The sequence below is a fragment of the Rhinoderma darwinii genome, chromosome 1, assembly GCF_050947455.1.
Source record: "Rhinoderma darwinii isolate aRhiDar2 chromosome 1, aRhiDar2.hap1, whole genome shotgun sequence".
NCBI classification, from domain to species: Eukaryota; Metazoa; Chordata; class Amphibia; order Anura; family Rhinodermatidae; genus Rhinoderma; species Rhinoderma darwinii.
Window position 1 is genome coordinate 217,336,571 of NC_134687.1, and position 18,586 is coordinate 217,355,156.

The 18,586-nt window shown below is 39.7% G+C and overlaps 1 protein-coding gene across 2 annotated transcripts in view; it reads left to right on the forward strand.

Annotated features, from left to right (window-relative positions):
* The window catches only part of CENPC (centromere protein C), a 525,969-nt gene that overhangs the window by 83,905 nt on the left and 423,478 nt on the right, over positions 1 to 18,586 (forward strand). For both annotated transcript variants that reach the window (XM_075861598.1, XM_075861608.1), the window contains exons 9-12: positions 119 to 798; positions 2,368 to 2,521; positions 4,793 to 4,852; positions 14,987 to 15,069. In XM_075861598.1, coding sequence (XP_075717713.1) covers positions 119 to 798; positions 2,368 to 2,521; positions 4,793 to 4,852; positions 14,987 to 15,069 — 977 coding nt within the window. The remainder of the gene's footprint in view (positions 1 to 118; positions 799 to 2,367; positions 2,522 to 4,792; positions 4,853 to 14,986; positions 15,070 to 18,586) is intronic.

Genomic DNA, 18,586 nt, shown 5'->3' on the forward strand with positions numbered 1-18,586 from the left:
CATAGCTGGACATAGCTCTTAACATTGTATGATTGCCAGTTATTATGTAGTAGACATGTAGGTTTGTAAATTTTATTTCTTATTCTTCATGATAACTTTCTTTGATATACTTAACTAGATTATCATCAGTGGTCTCTGAAGCTCCGGCTACTTCAACTACCGTTTGTACTAATGTGGAAGAATTTGAAATCGAAGACCTATCAGACATAAATGAATCAAACCTTTTGACAATTCCTGTGAAGGGAAAGTCGACAAAAACTGGTTTTGGTAGTAAGAGAGAGAAATCTATGCCACGATTACCAAAATCTGCTAAAGATTATGTTGATTCTGAATCAGAGGAGTTTGTGAAATATGTGTATAAAAAACAGGATCATCCACCTTTAATAAAAAACATTAAAGAACTTGTTCAGATACCTCCAATTAAGACTGTAAATGCAGAGTTGAGTAATGTTTCTACGCTCAATCATAAAAAAGGAGCTGCAGGTAGAAATAAATATTTACCTCCAGATGCTGCTCTGCTGCAAGTTGTCGAAGGCATTGAAAAACAAGGACCTTTATCTCAAGATACTGATTTGCCACGAGTTGTAGAAGGTATTGAAAGAAAGGAAAGTATTTATGGAGATGATTTGCCAGGTGAAAAGCAAGACGCTCATCATACGGAGAATAATGGTTTGAATAATATGAAACCACTGCAACCGGTCCCGCATGTTAGACGCAGTCAAAGAGTAAGGGATAATTGGAGCGCGGCAAAGCTGTATGGTGATCTAGAAGCAACGTATAGTATAAGAAATAGGGCAGGTAAGCTGTCTTTTTCGGCAAATATTTTATATGCATATTCCTTTTTATTTTAAATATTTCATTATCAAAGATGTTTTTTATGTATTTTATTTTTTTTATAACATAACTTTGACTTTGGATGGGGGATTACATGTGTCTTTAATCCCACGTGAGTAAATTTCTGTTTAATGGATGGGCACCCAGAGACTTTAGTTTGCAGGAATGCATTGCTGCAGGACTGGATTTACCCATTGTATATACACAGAAGAATGTCTGCTTGCGGGATAATTTACATAGTAATTGTATTCATGTTATGTTGGCATCTCAGTGCTGTGGCAAGAAGAGCATAGCTGGGGTGGTTTCTAGGAAAAGATTGCAGAGGGTGCTAGAAGATGATTGGTGTCGGGATGAATATTTAAAAGTTAGTCCCCCTATTGGGACTATGAAATAATGACAAATATATTAGGCTTCATTAATTCCAGGGCTCTGTACATATGAGGGGTTTAAGTACATGACATGAGACAGTAAAAACAACAAGCACAATAAACATGAGATAATTAATTGACAGACTGGCACAGAAGGCGAGAGGACCCTGTCCAGTGGCGTAACTATAGGGGTCGCAATTGCGACCGGGACCCAAAGCCAGTGTGGCCCGCGGCCCCCCGCACCACATACTAACTGTGGCCTATGTAATAAACTACACGGGCCCCTGTTACTATAGTAACTGACAGTACTTGCCCTCCTTGTTCCGGAGTGCAGTGGAGGTCCTGACGTCACAGCGCTATGCGCTGCGCACAACATCCCGACCCTGGATGGAGTCAGGACCTCCGCTGCGGCCAAAGACTTGGTTGAGTTTAATACCACTGTCTGCTAGAGCTGATGGGTTGGGGTCCGACTCCCGGGACCCCCGCCAATCAGCGGTTTTGAAGGGGGTGCAGTGCTCGTACGAGCGCTGCAACCCCTTTCAAAACAGCTGATTAGCGGGGGTCCCGGGAGTCGGACCCCGACCCATCAGCTATTGATGGCCTATCCTGAGGATAGGCCATCGATGTTTAATGACTGGGACAACCCCTTTAAGCCTACCTTGTGTTAGGCTGTGTTCACATCACTGTCGCCCTTTTGTTGAGGGTTACCCGACTGAACCCCTCAACAGAAGGGCAACGGTGATGTGAATGGGCACTGGGGCGGCTGCAGGCTGGTATTATTAGGCTAGGGAAGGCCAAACACAGTGGCCCTTCCCACCTTAGTAATGCTAGGCTGCTGCTACTATGTTGTATCTGTCTGGTTATGAAAAATAGGGGGGGGGGCAGTAGATGGGTGTACCTATCTCCCACTGATTTCTAGAAGGTTTGTAAATATACAGTGCCAGTCAAAAGTTTGGATACCTTTTCAGTCGATGGTTTTGTGTTTTTATTTTTTTCTAATGCTACTTATAACAAATTGGTGCAACCAGTCCAATAGATATGGCTTTCACTTTCCTAGAAAGTTTTGTTTTCTTCCAGTGGTGAGGGAGAGACTGCACATTCTCCTGTACTAACATGAGTCATGCAAGTTAATAAAATTCCTTATCCGTTTTTGTATATTTTGTAGGAAAAGGTAATGCAAAGTCGCGAGTGGCTGTCGAAAAGGAAAACATTTCAAAACAACCTGATAAGAAGCAGGAAGAACAGTTTTCCAAGGAAAGTCCAGAAATTGATCATGGTAATGGACGACAGACAGTGACCGGTGTGGGTCTTCAGTCAAAGTAAGTATTAAATATTTTCAAGGGGTTTTCCACGATCGTAAAAAATGGTGGGAATGCAATAAAACAATAAGAGCCATTGCACACTGGTTCTTTCTGCCGCTATTTGTTGACAATGCTGCAGCCATAATGTACCCGTATACCCACGTGATCACTGCAGCAACTCCCTAGCATCAGTAGTACCGTGTTTCCCCGATAGTAAGACACCCCCGATTGTAAGACGTATCGGGGGTTTCAGGGGGGTCGGCTAATATAAGCCGTACCCCGAAAGTAAGACATATGTCTTACTTTCGGGGAAACACGGGGTATTGCCGCCTCCTGCCCACTTCCGCGCCGCCCCCCTCTCCATACGTCACCGCGCCGTCCCCTGCACTTGCTCCTGCTGCAACTGCCGGAATCGAAGCGCGCGCCGATTCCGGCAGTTTAACCCATTAAATGCCGCTGTCAATAGTGACAGCGGCATTTAATGTGTTTGACAGAGGGGGGAGCTCCCTCTGTCACCCGATCGGCACCCCCGCAAACAAATCGTGGGTCGCCGTCGGGTTTCCATGACAGCCGGGGGTCTAACAAAGACCCCCAGGTCTGCCTTCAGCATCTGCCTGTTAGGCGATGCCGGAGGCATGACCTAATAGGTTGCCTGTCAGTTTTACACTGACAGGCAATAATGCTTCGGTATACTAAGTATACCAAAGCATTATATATGCGATCGGCACATCGCATAGTGAAGTCCCCTGGTGGGACTAAAAAAAAAAATGTAAAACAGTTAAATAAAGTTTGTGAAAAAAAAAATAATAATAATTCGACAATTTTTTCCCAATATAAGACATACCCCGAAAGTAAGACATAGTGGGGCTTTTGGGGATAAAAAGAAAGTAAGACACTGTCTTACTTTCGGGGAAACACGGTAGTATACGGGCACGTCATTGCTTCAGCACTGTTAACAAAGAGCAGCGGGGAGCAAAGGAACTGCTGCACTGGAACGCCGCGGGATCTGTCAAGTGAGTAATGGTCTTTTATTGTTTTATGGCATCCATTTCTTTTTTTTCCGATCTCAGAAAACACTTTTATGTTTCACATGTGTCAACTATACCATGCAGTTTTGTTTTTCTCCCATCTTGAACACATTGTTTCCTCAGTCTTTTTCTTTGCTTAACGTTAGAGGTTGTATGAGATTAGAAAAAATTGTCTGCATTCTCCCCCTCCCCGGAACCAAAGCCACATTTGTCTATTGGCTGTGTCTGGTATTGCACTCAGCCCCATTTAAGTGAAATATAGCTATTTTTTTATGGTAAAGCTTTCATAGCACATTAACTTTACTGAAGTGTCTTGAGAGTGAATAGACATCACTTCCAGCCAGGACGCGATGTCTATTCACTATCCCGACACTTCGGTAACATTTGTGTGTGACTTACTAATACAGCACAGCATGATCTCGCGAGATCACGCTGTAAATTACAGCACAGCGTGATCTCAATGTGCTGTAAGTCCCACACAAACGTTACCGAAGTGTCGAGATTGTGAATAGACATCGCGTCCTGGCTGGAGGTGATGTCTATTCATTCTCAAGACACTTCAGTAAAGTTAATGTGGGAGTATGTGACAGTACAGCGTGATCTCGCAAGATCAGGCTGTGCTGAGTACATGAATGGAGAGAAGTGTATGGCACTGATTGGTCAGCGTCGTACACTTCTCTTTACAACGCCCACTTGGTCAAAAAGTAAAAACACGCCCAGATGTCTATTAAGAAAGTCATTCGCATAAATCTAAAATAGGTCATACCTTGGTCAAAATTGATAGTTTTTCTAAATAAAAAACACTTATAATGTGGTGACAGAGCCTCTTTAAGTTCGCTTTAAACTTGATTAAGCATTACTTACATTAAAAGTTACATTTAATGGCAAAAAAAACCTTTTTTTTAATTTTATTTCGTCCGGAGCTTTTCGAGGCATATATGTCGAACGGAGACCCCAGACGCCGTGTGAACATTGCCTAAATAATGTCCTGAATTTGCAGTCCTATTGTTTCTTCCAGTGCCTAGACAAATATGTTTATTTTTTATCTTGTTAGTTTTTTTTATTCACAATTACATTTGGACCGGAATCACACATGCAGTTTTTGAGCAAAGAAGAGAGTGGATATAAAAGAGAGGAGACGTATATTTGTTTTTCATTCCGGTGCTTGGCTTAAAACACTGCATCAAAAACTGTCATTCCTTATAATGCTCTTTTTCTTCTTTCGAAAATTAAAGTGACCTTAGTGTATTTACTTCTACAGAAAAAGGGCTAATATGAAGGATGTGAGAACACCATGTCCTGTTGACGGCAACAAAGTCTTGTAAGTTATTGTATTTGATGGCATAAGATAATGAAATTTATGGTTTCTGTTTTCTTTTTTTTTTACATAATGGTGGAACGTTGATATTCTACAATTCACTACAATTTTCATTCCTTAATGACGCAGCCTAGTTTGGGCCTTAAGCCCTTCCTGCTCCTGGACGTACTATTAGGTCATGGTAGCTGTACCGTTCGCCCTCCGTGACCTAAAAGTACGTCACGGGAGTAACGGCCACTTCGGCCGTCTTCCCGACACATAAAGGAGCTGTGACCGATCGCTGTGTCCCCGCTGATTAACCCCTTAAAAGCCGCGTTCAATAAAGATCGCGGCTATTTAGGGGTTAAGATACAATCGCCGGCCTGCTACACGACAGCGGACGGCGATGGCGACTATGGCAACCGGACACCTAACAATGGCGTCCGGCTGTGCCATCGACGGAAGCCTAGTGGGTCCTGACAAAGTCAGGACCCACTATGCCTGCTGTCGGTGAGTAGCTGACAACTCTAATACACTGCACTACGCATGTAGTGCATTGTATTAGAATAGCGATCAGGGCCTCCAGCCCTCAAGTCCCCTAGTGGGACAAAGTAATAAAGCAAAAAAAAGATGTGTAAAAATAAGTGATAAAAGTAAAAATCCCCCTTTTTCCCTTATCAGTCCTTTATTATTATTAAAAATAGATAAATAAACCATACATAATTGGTATCGACGCGTCCGTAACGGCCTGAACTACAAAATTATTTTGTTTATCTCGCGCAGGGAACGCCGTAGAAGAAAATACTAAACCGTACCAGAATCACAACTGTTTGGTCACTTCACCTCCCAAAAAATAGAATAAAAAGAGATCAAAAAGTCGCATGTACCTAAAAATGGTAATGATTGAAACTACCGTTTGTTACGCAAAAAATAAGTCCTCGCACGGCTTTCTTGATGGAAAAATAAAAAAGTTCTGGCTTTTAGAATAAGGTAACACAAAAAGTAAATGATTTAAAAGTAAGTATATTTATTGTGCAAACACCATAAGACATAAAAAAACTATAAACATCTGGTATCGCCGTAATCGTATCGCCCCGCAGAATAAAGTGAATGTCATTTATAGCGCACGGTGAACGCTGTAAAAAAAATTCGTAGAATTGAATAAAAACTGATCAAAAAGCCGCATGCACCCCAAGAAAACTACAATGAATTCCTCAAGGAGTCTAGTTTCCAAAATAGTCACTTTTTGGTGGTTTCCACTGTTTTGGCACCACAAGATCTCTTCAAACTGGACATGGTGCCTAATAAAAAAAAAAGAGGCCTCAAAATCCACTAGGTGGTCCTTTGCTTTAGAGGCCGGTGCTTCAGTCCATTACCGCAATAGGGCCACATGTGGGATATTTCTCAAAACTGCAGAATCTGGGCAATAAATATTAAGTTGGGTTTCTCTGGTCAAACCTTTTGTGTTATAGAAAAAAATGGTATAAAATGGATTTTCTGAAAAAAATAAATAATTATGTAAATTTCTACTTTGCTCTAAATTCCCGTGAAACACCTAAAGAGTCCATAAACTTTCTAAATGCTGTTGTGAATACTTTGAGGGGTCTCGTTTCTAAAATGAGGTGTTTCATAGGGGTGTCTAATATATATAGGCCCCTCAAAGCAACTTCAGAACTGAACTGGAACCTATAAAAAAAATAAAAATGCGGCAATTCTTCGCTTCTCCCAATGAGCAGCGCCCACTCCGAGATGACCCCAGTTTTGACAGTTCGTATAAACGGAGACCCCTATTAGACCGTTTCAGTGCCTGATTTTCTCAAGCATACACCCCCGAGAATTGTATTTTTATTGATGAGTCCTTGGTACATTTTAAAGGGAGTAAGAGGGCAAGGTATGGCGTGAAGATGTATAAGCTGTGCGAGAGTGCGTCAGGGTATACTTACAAATTTAGGATATATGAAGGAAAGGACACCAGTATTCAGCCCCCAGAATGCCTCTCCTTACTGGGAGTTAATGCAAAAATTGTGTGGGATTTGGTGCACCCACTGCTGGACCAGGGTTACCACCTCTACCTGGATAATTTTTATACCAGCGTCCCACTCTTCAAGTGCCTCGCTTCCAGAAGTACTGCGACATGCGGCACTGCTAGAAGAAATCTGAGAGGCCTCCCTAAGACTCTGCTTGGGCAAACACTCAGAAGGGGTGAGAATAGGGCACATTCTAGCAGCAACATATTGTGTGTAAAGTACAAGGACAAGAGAGATGACCTTGTATTGACAACAATACATGCCCACACCAGTACCCATGTACCTGTACGAGGTACCAGTACAGAGACCCCCAAACTGGACTGCATCCTGGACTACAATAGGTACATGGGAGGGGTGGACTTGCCAGATCAAGTCCTGAAGCCCTATACAGCGCCATGCGGTGTGGTATAAGAAGCTGGCCGGGCACATCATACAGATGGCATTGTACAATGCGTACGTGATACGTCAATGTGCAGGCCAGACGGGAACTTTCCTGGAATTTCAAGAGGTGGTTATCAAGAAACTAATTTTTAGGGACCAAGAAGGGGGGGGGCACCCAGTACTAATGGAAGCGAGGCCACACGCATCGTACCAGGGCAAAACTTTCTTTTTTTTCTTTATCAAAGTTTATTCAATTTTCAATACAAACAAATAACAACTTCAATGCATTTGAACGAGTGGCAGTTCAACTGAACCACTTTACATGAAATTTTTGCATACAATGCGAATGTTATACATAAAGAGCATATACATTGTCGGCATCAAGAAGTGTACATTAGCGTAAGAACCATTCAATGAGGAACAAATAAGCACAGAAGAATTTGTACAATATAATCAATCTGATGTATTATATAATATAGTGCAAAAAAAATAAGAGATGGGGGGGGGAGAAAAGAAAAGAACAAAGAAAACGGAAGAAGAAGGAAGGACCGCGGGACAGGTAAGGTGTATAGTGGAGAGGGGTGGCCTCTAATCAAGACGTAAGGACGCCAAAGAAGATTTAGGTGTATTCTTCCAGCCAACGTGGAAGGGCTTCTCTTTCTGCAAACAGAATCCAGCTCCTCCATGTGGCCATGAATCTGTCTCGTTTGCCATTATCCCCTGCCAGGAGGCCTTCCATTCTCATGATATGAGTTAATTCGGTAACCCATTCACGAAGAGAGGGGCATCTCGTGGATTTCCAATGTCTAGGAATCACGCACCTAGCTGCAGTGAGAAAGTGTCTGAAAATACCTTTTTTCAAGGCTGTGACATTGCCTGGCAAAAGGGACAGTAGTCCAATGGCAGGTTCAATAGGAGTCTGGGAATCAAACAGCACATTATATAGTTCGAATATGGTAGTCCAAAATGGAGATAATATGGGACATTCCCACCATATGTGCAACATGGTTCCCAAAGCGGAAAGGCAGCGCCAACATTGGTCAGACACGGAGGGAAAAGCTTTATGTAACAAGACCGGGTATCGATACCAACGGGTGAGAATTTTAAAATTCTTTTCCTGTGCGTAACAGGCTGATGGCAGTTTATGGGTAAGCAAAAAATTTTTTTGCCAATCCTCCTCCTGTATGTGAAACACCAGTTCGCGCTCCCACGCATGTACATATCTAAGTTGGAGGGCAACACTTTCCAGGATACGTTCCCCAAACTGGCAAGAAAGGAAAAAGTCAAAAGAGGTACAAAGTCTGCTATAAGAGATGGATAAGGGATGACACAATATATCAATGTGACACGTGTCCCGAAAAAAAAAGGCTCTGTATGAAAGTGTTTTAAAATGTATCATAAAACCCTTGATTTTTAATCTACCCCACTTTAATCTGCACAGTTTATCCCCCCTCGTCTTTCCCTTCTGAGCCCTGCTGCGTGCCCAGGCAGCTGATAACAGCCACATTGAGGGCATTACCATACCCACATTACAGTTCATGGGGTGTATGTCTCCGGTCAAAATGCTCACTACACCTCTAGATGAATGCCTTGAGGGTGTAGTTTTAAAACGGGGTCACTTCTTGGGGGTTTCAACTGTACTGGTACCTCAGGGGCTTCTGCATACATGACTTCGCACTAGAAAATCCCCAGTAGGCCAAATGGTGGACCTTTCCTTCTGAGCCCTCCCATGGGCCCAAACAGCAGTTTATCACCACAACTGGGGTATTGCCGCACTCAGGACAAATTGGGCAACAAAATTGAGTATTTTCTTTTTTTTGAAAATAAGAAATTTTCAGCCAAAACGACATATTATTGTAAAAAATTTATTTTGTTTTAATTCCCAGCCCAATTCAAATAAGTTCTATGAAAAAACTATGGGGTAGATTAAAAATCAAGGGATGTATGATAAATGTTAAAACTTTTTCATACAGAGCCTTCGTTTTTCGGGACACGTGTCACATTGATATATTGTGTCCTCCCTTATCCCCCTCTTATAGCAGACTTTGCACCTGTTTTGACTTTTTCCCTTCTTGCCAGTTTGGGGAACTTCTCCTGGAAAGTGTTGCCCTGGTACGATGCGTGTGGCCTCGCTTCCAGAAGTACTGGGTGCCCCCTTCTTGGTCCCTAAAGATTACGCTCTTGATAACCAACTCTTGAAATTCCAGGAATGTTCCCGTCTGGCCTGTACATGGACGTAGCACGTACACATTGTACAATGCCATCTGTATTCTGTGCACGACCAGCTTCTTATACCAAACTGCATGGCACTGTAGGGCTTCAGGACTTGATCTGACAAGTCCACCCCTTCCATGTACCTGTTGTAGTCCAGGATGCAATCTGGTTTGGGGGTCTCAGTACTGGTACCTCGTACAGGTACATGGGTACTGGTGTTGCCATGTATTGTTGTCCATACAAGGACTTCTCTCTTTACACAATATGTTGCTGCTAGATTGTGCCCTGCTCTCACCCCTTCTGAGTGTTTGCCCAAGCAGCGTCTTAGGGAGGCCTCTCAGGTTTTTTCTAGCAGTGCCGCATGCCGCAGGACTTCTGGCAGCGAGGCACTTGAAGAATGGGACGCTGGTATAAAAATTATCCAGGTAGAGGTGGTAACCCTGGTACAGCAGTGGGTGCACCAAATGCCACACACTTTTTGCATTAACTCCCAGTAAGGGGGGGCATTCTGGGGGCTGAGCACTGGTGTGCTTCCCTTTATATATCCTAAATTTGTAGGTATACCCTGATGTACTCTCCCACAGCTTATACATCCTCATGCCATACCTTGCCCTCTTACCCGGCAGGTACTGGCGGAATTGAAGATTCCCTTTAAAATGTACCAAGGACTCCTCAATAGAAATACACTTATCGGGGGTGGGGGTATATGCTTAGGAAAACCGGGCACTGAAACTGTCTAATAGGGGTCTCCGTTTATACAAACGGTCAAAACTGGGGTCATCTCGGGGTGGGCACTGCTCATTATCAGTATAATGTAAGAAGCGAAGTATTGCCTAATGTATTTACTTTTTTAGGTTCCGTTCTGAAGTTGCTTTGAGAGGCCTATATATTAGAAAACCCCCTATGAAACACCCCATTTTAGAAACGAGACCCCTCAAAGTATTCACAACCGCATTTAGAAAGTTTATGAACTTTAGGTGTTTCACTGGATTTTAGAGCAAATTACAGGTGAAATTTAAATAAAAAAATTTTTTGTCAGAAAATCCTTTATACCATTTTTTTCTAGAACACAAAAGGTTTTGCCAGAGAAACGCAACTTAATACTTATTGCCCAGATTCTGCATTTTTGAGAAATATCCCACGTGTGGCCCTAGTGCGGTAATGGACTGAAGCACCGGCCTCCGAAGCAAAGGACCACCTAGTGGATTTTGAGGCCTCCTTTTTATTAGGCACCATGTCCTGTTTGAAGAGGTCTTGTGGTGCCAAAACAGTGGAAACCCCCCAAAAGTGACCCCATTTTGGAAACTAGACCCTTGAGGAATTTATTGTATTTTTCATGGGGTACATGCGGCTTTTTGATCAGTTTTTATTCTATTTTTAAGTGGCGGTGACTAAAAAACAGCAATTCTACTATGGTTTTTTTATTCTATTTTTTTATTTATTTATTTTTTTAGAGCGTTCACCGTGCGATGTAGATGACATTCACTTTATTCTGCAGGGCGATACGATTACAGCGATACCAGATGTTTATTGTTTTTTTATGTCTTATGGCATTTGCACAATAAAATACTTTTTGTAAAAAATCATTCACTTTTTGTGTTATCTTATTCTAAGAGCCATAACTTCTTTATTTTTCCTTCAAGAAAGCCGTGTGAGGACTTGTTTTTTTGCGTAACGAACTGTAGTTTCGATCAGGACCATTTTTAGGTACATGCGGCTTTTTGATCTCTTTTTATTCCATTTTTTGGGAGGTGAAGTGACCAAACAATTGTGATTCTGGTGCAATTTATTATTATTTTCTTTTACGGCGTTCACCGCACGGGATAAATAACAAAATAATTTTGTAGTTCAGGCGGTTACGGACGTAGCGATACCAATTATGTATAGTTTATTTGTTAATTTTTATTAATAATAAAGGACTGATGATGGAAAAAGGGGGATTTTTACTTTTAGCACTTTTAAAACTTTTATTTTCTTATTTTTACACATCTTTTTTTACTGTATTACTTTGTCCCACTAGGGAACTTGAGGGCAGGAGGCCCTGATCGCAATTCTAATACACTTCACTACATGCGTAGTGCAGTGTATTAGAGCTGTCAGCTACTCACTGACAGCAAGCATAGTTGGTCCTGACTTGTGTACCTATAGAACAAATAGCCATATCTAGTACAAATCTATTTGAGTCACTGTGCAACCGAGAAAACTTCTGGATATATAAATTGAAAACTATAATCCCAGAAGGATTAAATAAAAAAATGGAGACCGTTATCTAACTAAAATTAACACACTACTCATCTCGAATAATCATTATAAATAATTAATATAATGATTAAAACTATCCCCTGGTCTGACCCTCCAAGATTGTACTTCTAAATAATTGTATATATAAAAAATTATTGTAAAATAAAGTGCTGTACATCTAATATAAAATTTACTAGAAAATTAGCTTCTTATCATGAAAACTATCAGCAACGTTCTTTATTAACAAACTCTTCCAATTTACTATAAGTTTTACTGTTATTACTTTTTGATATATTTTTTTAATAACTGCTAATGACACAATTATATATATTTTTATATCATCTTCAACTCCAAACTGACATTTATATATGTATTTTTTATATGACACTTTAGTATCCGAACTTTCGCTATGACATCTATTTTAACTTATGATATTACCTGTTTATACACGTTTTAATTCTAATAATTCCTATCTTATTTTAACAATTCTATTGGAACACATTAACTTTGGTTTTAAAAGCATTACTACAGGGTGGGCCATTTATATGGATACACCTAAATAAAATGGGAATGGTTGGTGATATTAATTTTCCTGTTTGTGGCACATTAGTATATGGGAGGGGGGAAACTTTTCAAGCTGGGTGTTGACCATGGCGGCCATTTTGAAGTCGGCCATTTTGTATCCAACTTTAGTTTTTTCAATGGGAAGAGGGTCATGTGACACATCAAACTTATCGAGAATTTCACAAGAAAAACAATGGTGTGCTTGGTTTTAACGTTACTTTATTCTTTCATGAGTTATTTATGTCATTATGGGTGTCAGGTCCGAGCATTCCTAGATGAACAGTTTCCTGGAAAGTGGATTGGTCGTCGTGGGCCAGTTGAATGGCCCCGTAGGTCTCCCGATCTAACCCCCTTAGACTTTTATCTTTGGGGTCATCTGAAGGCAATTGTCTATGCTGTGAAGATACGAGATGTGCAGCAACTGAAACTACGGATACTGGAATCCTGTGCTAGCATTTCTTCTACGGTGTTGCTATCAGTGTGTGAAGAGTGGGAGAAGAGGGTTGCATTGACAATCCAACACAATGGGCAATACTTTGAACACATTTTATAAGTGGTCAGAAACTTGTAAATAACTCATGAAAGAATAAAGTAACGTTAAAACCAAGCACACCATTGTTTTTCTTGTGAAATTCTCGATAAGTTTGATGTGTCACATGACCCTCTTCCCATTGAAAAAACTAAAGTTGGATACAAAATGGCCGACTTCAAAATGGCCGCCATGGTCAACACCCAGCTTGAAAAGTTTCCCCCCTCCCAAATACTAATGTGCCACAAACAGGAAGTTAATATCACCAACCATTCCCATTTTATTTAGGTGTATCCATATAAATGGCCCACCCTGTAGTAATGTTATAGCAATGTAGTAATGTTATAGCAATGTAGTAATGTTATAGCAATGTAGTAATGTTATAGTAATGTAGTAATGTTATAGCAATGTAGTATTATTATAGTAATGTCGTATTGTTATGGTAATGTAGTATTGTTATAGTAATGTATTAATGTTATAGCAATGTAGTAATGTTATAGCAATGTAGTATTATAGTAATGTCGTATTGTTATGGTAATGTTGTATTGTTATAGTAATGTTATAGCAATGTTGTAATGTTATAGTAATGTCGTATTGTTATAGCAATGTAGTATTATAGTAATGTCGTATTGTTATGGTAATGTAGTATTGTTATAGTAATGTAGTAATGTTATAGCAATGTAGTCTTATAGTAATGTCGTATTGTTATGGTAATGTAGTATTGTTATAGTAATGTTATAGTAATGTCGTATTGTTATAGTAATGTAGTATTGTTATAGTAATGTAGTAATATTATAGCAATGTAGTATTATAGTAATGTCGTATTGTTATGGTAATGTAGTATTGTTATAGTAATGTAGTAATGTTATAGCAATGTAGTAATGTTATAGCAATGTAGTATTATAGTAATGTCGTATTGTTATAGTAATGTTGTATTGTTATGGTAATGTAGTATTGTTATAGCAATGTAGTATTATAGTAATGTAGTAATGTTATAGTAATGTAGTATTGTTATGGTAATGTAGTATTGTTATAGTAATGTAGTAATGTTATAGCAATGTAGTAATGTTATAGCAATGTAGTATTATAGTAATGTCGTATTGTTATGGTAATGTAGTATTGTTATAGTAATGTTATAGCAATGTAGTAATGTTATAGTAATGTCGTATTGTTATAGTAATGTAGTATTGTTATAGTAATGTAGTAATGTTATAGCAATGTAGTATTATAGTAATGTCGTATTGTTATGGTAATGTAGTATTGTTATAGTAATGTAGTAATGTTATAGCAATGTAGTAATGTTATAGTAATGTCGTATTGTTATAGTAATGTAGTATTGTTATAGTAATGTAGTAATGTTATAGCAATGTAGTAATGTTATAGTAATGTCGTATTGTTATAGTAATGTAGTATTGTTATAGTAATGTAGTAATGTTATAGCAATGTAGTATTATAGTAATGTCGTATTGTTATGGTAATGTAGTATTGTTATAGTAATGTAGTAATGTTATAGCAATGTAGTAATGTTATAGTAATGTAGTATTATTATAGTAATGTCGTAATGTTATAGTAATGTAGTAATGTTATAGCAATGTAGTAATGTTATAGTAATGTAGTAATGTTATAGCAATGTAGTATTATTATAGTAATGTCGTATTGTTACTGTAATGTAGTATTGTTATAGTAATGTAGTAATGTTATAGCAATGTAGTATTATAGTAATGTCGTATTGTTATGGTAATGTAGTATTGTTATAGTATTGTTATAGCAATGTAGTAATGTTATATTAATGTCGTATTGTTATGGTAATGTAGTAATGTTATAGCAATGTAGTAATGTTATAGTAATGTCGTATTGTTATAGTAATGTCGTATTGTTATAGTAATGTCGTATTGTTATAGTAATGTAGTATTGTTATAGTAATGTAGTAATGTTATAGTAATGTAGTATTGTTATAGTAATGTAGTATTATTATAGTAGTTAAAATAACAGATTAACAATAATTTTGTAATGTATCAAATTTGAAAGTAATGCGGCCCGTCAACTTCACTTTTTTTTTCTATATGTGGCCCACTTACCTGGCCGAGTTTGAGACCCCTGGTTTAAATCTATAGAAGTAACTCATTTGACCATAGTTTACTTGTAGTTGAAGGTATTTTTTTAAATGTAGTTAACTATTGTGCTTGTCTTATTTTTCTACAGTCAGAGCGGGCCTGTTAAACGCCAAAGAGCAGTTCAATTTCCTAGACGAGTGAAATCACTTGCATGTGATTTGGATTTTCCAGGTAATTTTGTGTTTGAATGTATGTGCAACATTTTTTTTACTATGTTTTGAAGCCAAGGAACCCTGGTTAGAGCAGGATGAAGTGGGAGCTGCATATAATTGCACTTGTTTTCTGATTGCCTAATGAGTGCGGGTCGTTTTTGTTTTGTTTTTTTTCCAGAAAAGGAGTGAGAGAATAAGTAGTAGCTAATCTAGTCACCACCCTTAGGCCGTTTATTTATAGCAAGAGTTGGATATTTACCATAGTCTGGATCGCGTTATCAAATGCTCGCACTACCCCCCCCCCTCTCAAAGTTTCTACATTTTACATGTGAGGTTTTTAGTGCACATTTTGATCAAATTGTGTGGGCACACTTGCCACGACAAAGTGACCTTATACACGTGGGCTCTCTCTTGGGCCAAGGTGTACAAAATAAACTCACTCAGGGTAGGTGGGAACCAGCTTTATTCTGCTCTAATTAAAGTGTCACCTTGTACAGTTGGGAGGAGAGCTTAACCCCTTCCCGACGTGCGCCGTACATGTACGGCGCTGTCGGGAGGTGCTTCCCGCAAAGCGCCGTACATGTACGGCGCAGTGATGGTACGGGCTCAGAAGCAGAGCCGGCACCATCACCGCGGGTTGACAGCTGTATTATACAGCTGGCACCCTCCTGTAACTGCCAGGACCGGAGCTACTCTCCGATCCGGCAGATTAACCCCTCAGATGCTGCGCTCAATAGAGCGCAGCATCTGATAGGTTTTCACCCTACCGGCAACCCAGTGATGCAATCGCTGGGTTGCTGTGGCAATCGGACGACAGAAAATGGCGTCCGAGTCTGCCTTGTACGGGAGCCGATGAGGACCCGCCAGCGGCGTGTCCTCATAGGCTTGCTGTCAGTGAATAACTGACAGCGCTAATACACTGCACTTCGTATGTAGTTCAGTGTATTAGAGTAGCGATCGGGGCATCAGGCCCTCATGTCCCCTAGTGGGACAAGTCAGAAAAGTAAAAAAAAAAAGTGATTTTAATGTGCAAAAGCCGCAATACATAAAAAAAACTATACATAATTGGTATCGCCGCGTACGTAACGACCCAAACTACAAAACAATTATGTAATTTATCCCGCACGGTGAACGCCGTAAAAAAAAACCATGAAAAACAACGCCAGAATATTTCTTTTTAGGTCACATCTCCTTCCAAAAAATGCTATAAAAAGTGATCAAAAAGTCACATTTACTTCAAAATAGTACTAATAAGAAACGACAATCCGTTCCGCAAAAAATAATCCCTGACACCGCTTTGTGCACGCAAAAATAATAAAGTTATGGGTCTTAGAATATGTCGACACAGAAAACAAATGATTTTATAAAAAAAGTGATTTTATTGTGCAAAAGATTACATAGTTACATAGTTAGTACGGCTGAAAAAAGACACATGTCCATCAAGTTCAACCAAGGGAAGGGAAAAGGGAAGGAAAAATTTCTACACATAGGAGCTAATATTTTTTTGTTCTAGGAAATTATCTAACCCTTTATTAAAACCATCTACTGTCCCTGCTGTGACCAGCTCCAGCGGTAGGCTATTCCATAGATTCGCAGTTCTCACAGTGAAGAAGGCTTGTCGCCTCTGCAGCTTGAACCTTTTTTTCTCCAGACGGAGGGAGTGCCCCCTTGTTTTTTGAGGGGGTTTTACAAGGAACAGGATTTCACCATATTTTTTGTATGTGCCATTAATATATTTATATAAGTTAATCATGTCCCACCTTAGTCGTCTTTTTTCAAGGCTAAATAGGTTTAATTCTTTCAATCTTTCCTCATAACTTAAATTCTCCATGCCCCTAATTAGCTTCGTTGCTCTTCTTTGTATTTTTTCCAACTCCAGGGCATCCTTTCTATGAACTGGAGCCCAGAACTGGACTGCATATTCTAGATGAGGCCTCACTAATGCTTTGTAAAGTGGTAATATTACATCCCTGTCCCGCGAGTCCATGCCTCTTTTAATACACGACAATATCCTGCTGGCCTTTGAAGCAGCTGATTGACACTGCATGCTGTTATTGAGTTTATGATTTACAAGTACACCCAGATCCTTCTCAACAAGTGAATCCGCCAGTGTAGCTCCCCCTAGGACATATGATGCATGCAGGTTGTTTGTACCCAGATGCATAACTTTACATTTATCTACATTAAACTTCATCTGCCAAGTGGACGCCCAAACACTTAGTTTGTTTAAATCTGCCTGTAATTCATGAACATCTTCCATAGTCTGAACTATATTGCATAGCTTGGTGTCATCTGCAAAAATAGAAATAGTGCTATTAATCCCATCCTCTATATCATTAATAAATAAGTTGAATAATAGGGGTCCCAGCACTGAACCCTGGGGTACACCACTTATAACCGGTGACCATTCAGAGTAGGAATCATTGACCACAACTCTCTGGATGCGGTCCTTGAGCCAATTCTCAATCCAATTACAAACTATATTTTCTAAACCTATAGTCCTTAATTTACCCATTAGGCGTCTATGGGGGACAGTGTCAAATGCCTTTGCAAAGTCCAAAAACACTAAATCCACAGCGGCCCCTCTGTCTAGACTTCTGCTCACCTCTTCATAAAAACAGATTAGGTTAGTTTGACAACTTCTGTCCTTAGTAAAACCGTGCTGGCTGTCACTTATAATGCTATTTATTGTCACATAATCCTGTATATAGTCCCTCAATAGCCCCTCAAACATTTTCCCCACGATGGATGTTAAGCTTACTGGTCTATAATTACCCGGGGAAGACCTAGAGCCCTTTTTGAAAATAGGCACCACATTTGCCCTGCGCCAGTCCCTTGGCACTATACCAGTCACTAGAGATTCTCTGAATATTATGAAAAGGGGGACAAAAATAACTGAACTAAGCTCTTTAAGAATTCTAGGGTCCAGACATCTTCATCATGTCCACTGGTATGTCATAGAGCTATTACTGACTTTCTTACTTGGTACTGGCTTGGTACCTCGTTGTGTGTCTATACACATTGCTGTATGTTATCTGTAGTACTGACCCTGTAATACATACTATGGTGTACATTGGGCTATTATACATATGCAGATAATCATTACATTCAGGTATCTGCATATTATCATCACAACATATACACTCTTATAGAGGCAACCCAGACAGTACATACATGCATTTTATCCCTTGTTGACCGTCTTTTTGCCATTATTCATCAGGCTTTATCAGCTACAGGTCCGCATAGGCACGCACACTATTTTCTTTTGCTGTATCAACAAACAAACAAGTCTGTATAGATTCATGTCACATTAACATCCAGTGCATGATTGCTCTCGATGTCTTTTTATTGAGTGACTCATTCCCTGTTCCAGTTTTAACCTTTGTCATGTTTTCATGTTAATAAAATTTTGTATTTTTTGCTACTAATTTGTCGTGCTTCAGTCGATCATTTTCTTTGTTGGATTTATAATTACCCGGGGAAGACCTAGAGCCCTTTTTGAAAATAGGCACCACATTTGCGCTGCGCAAGTCCCT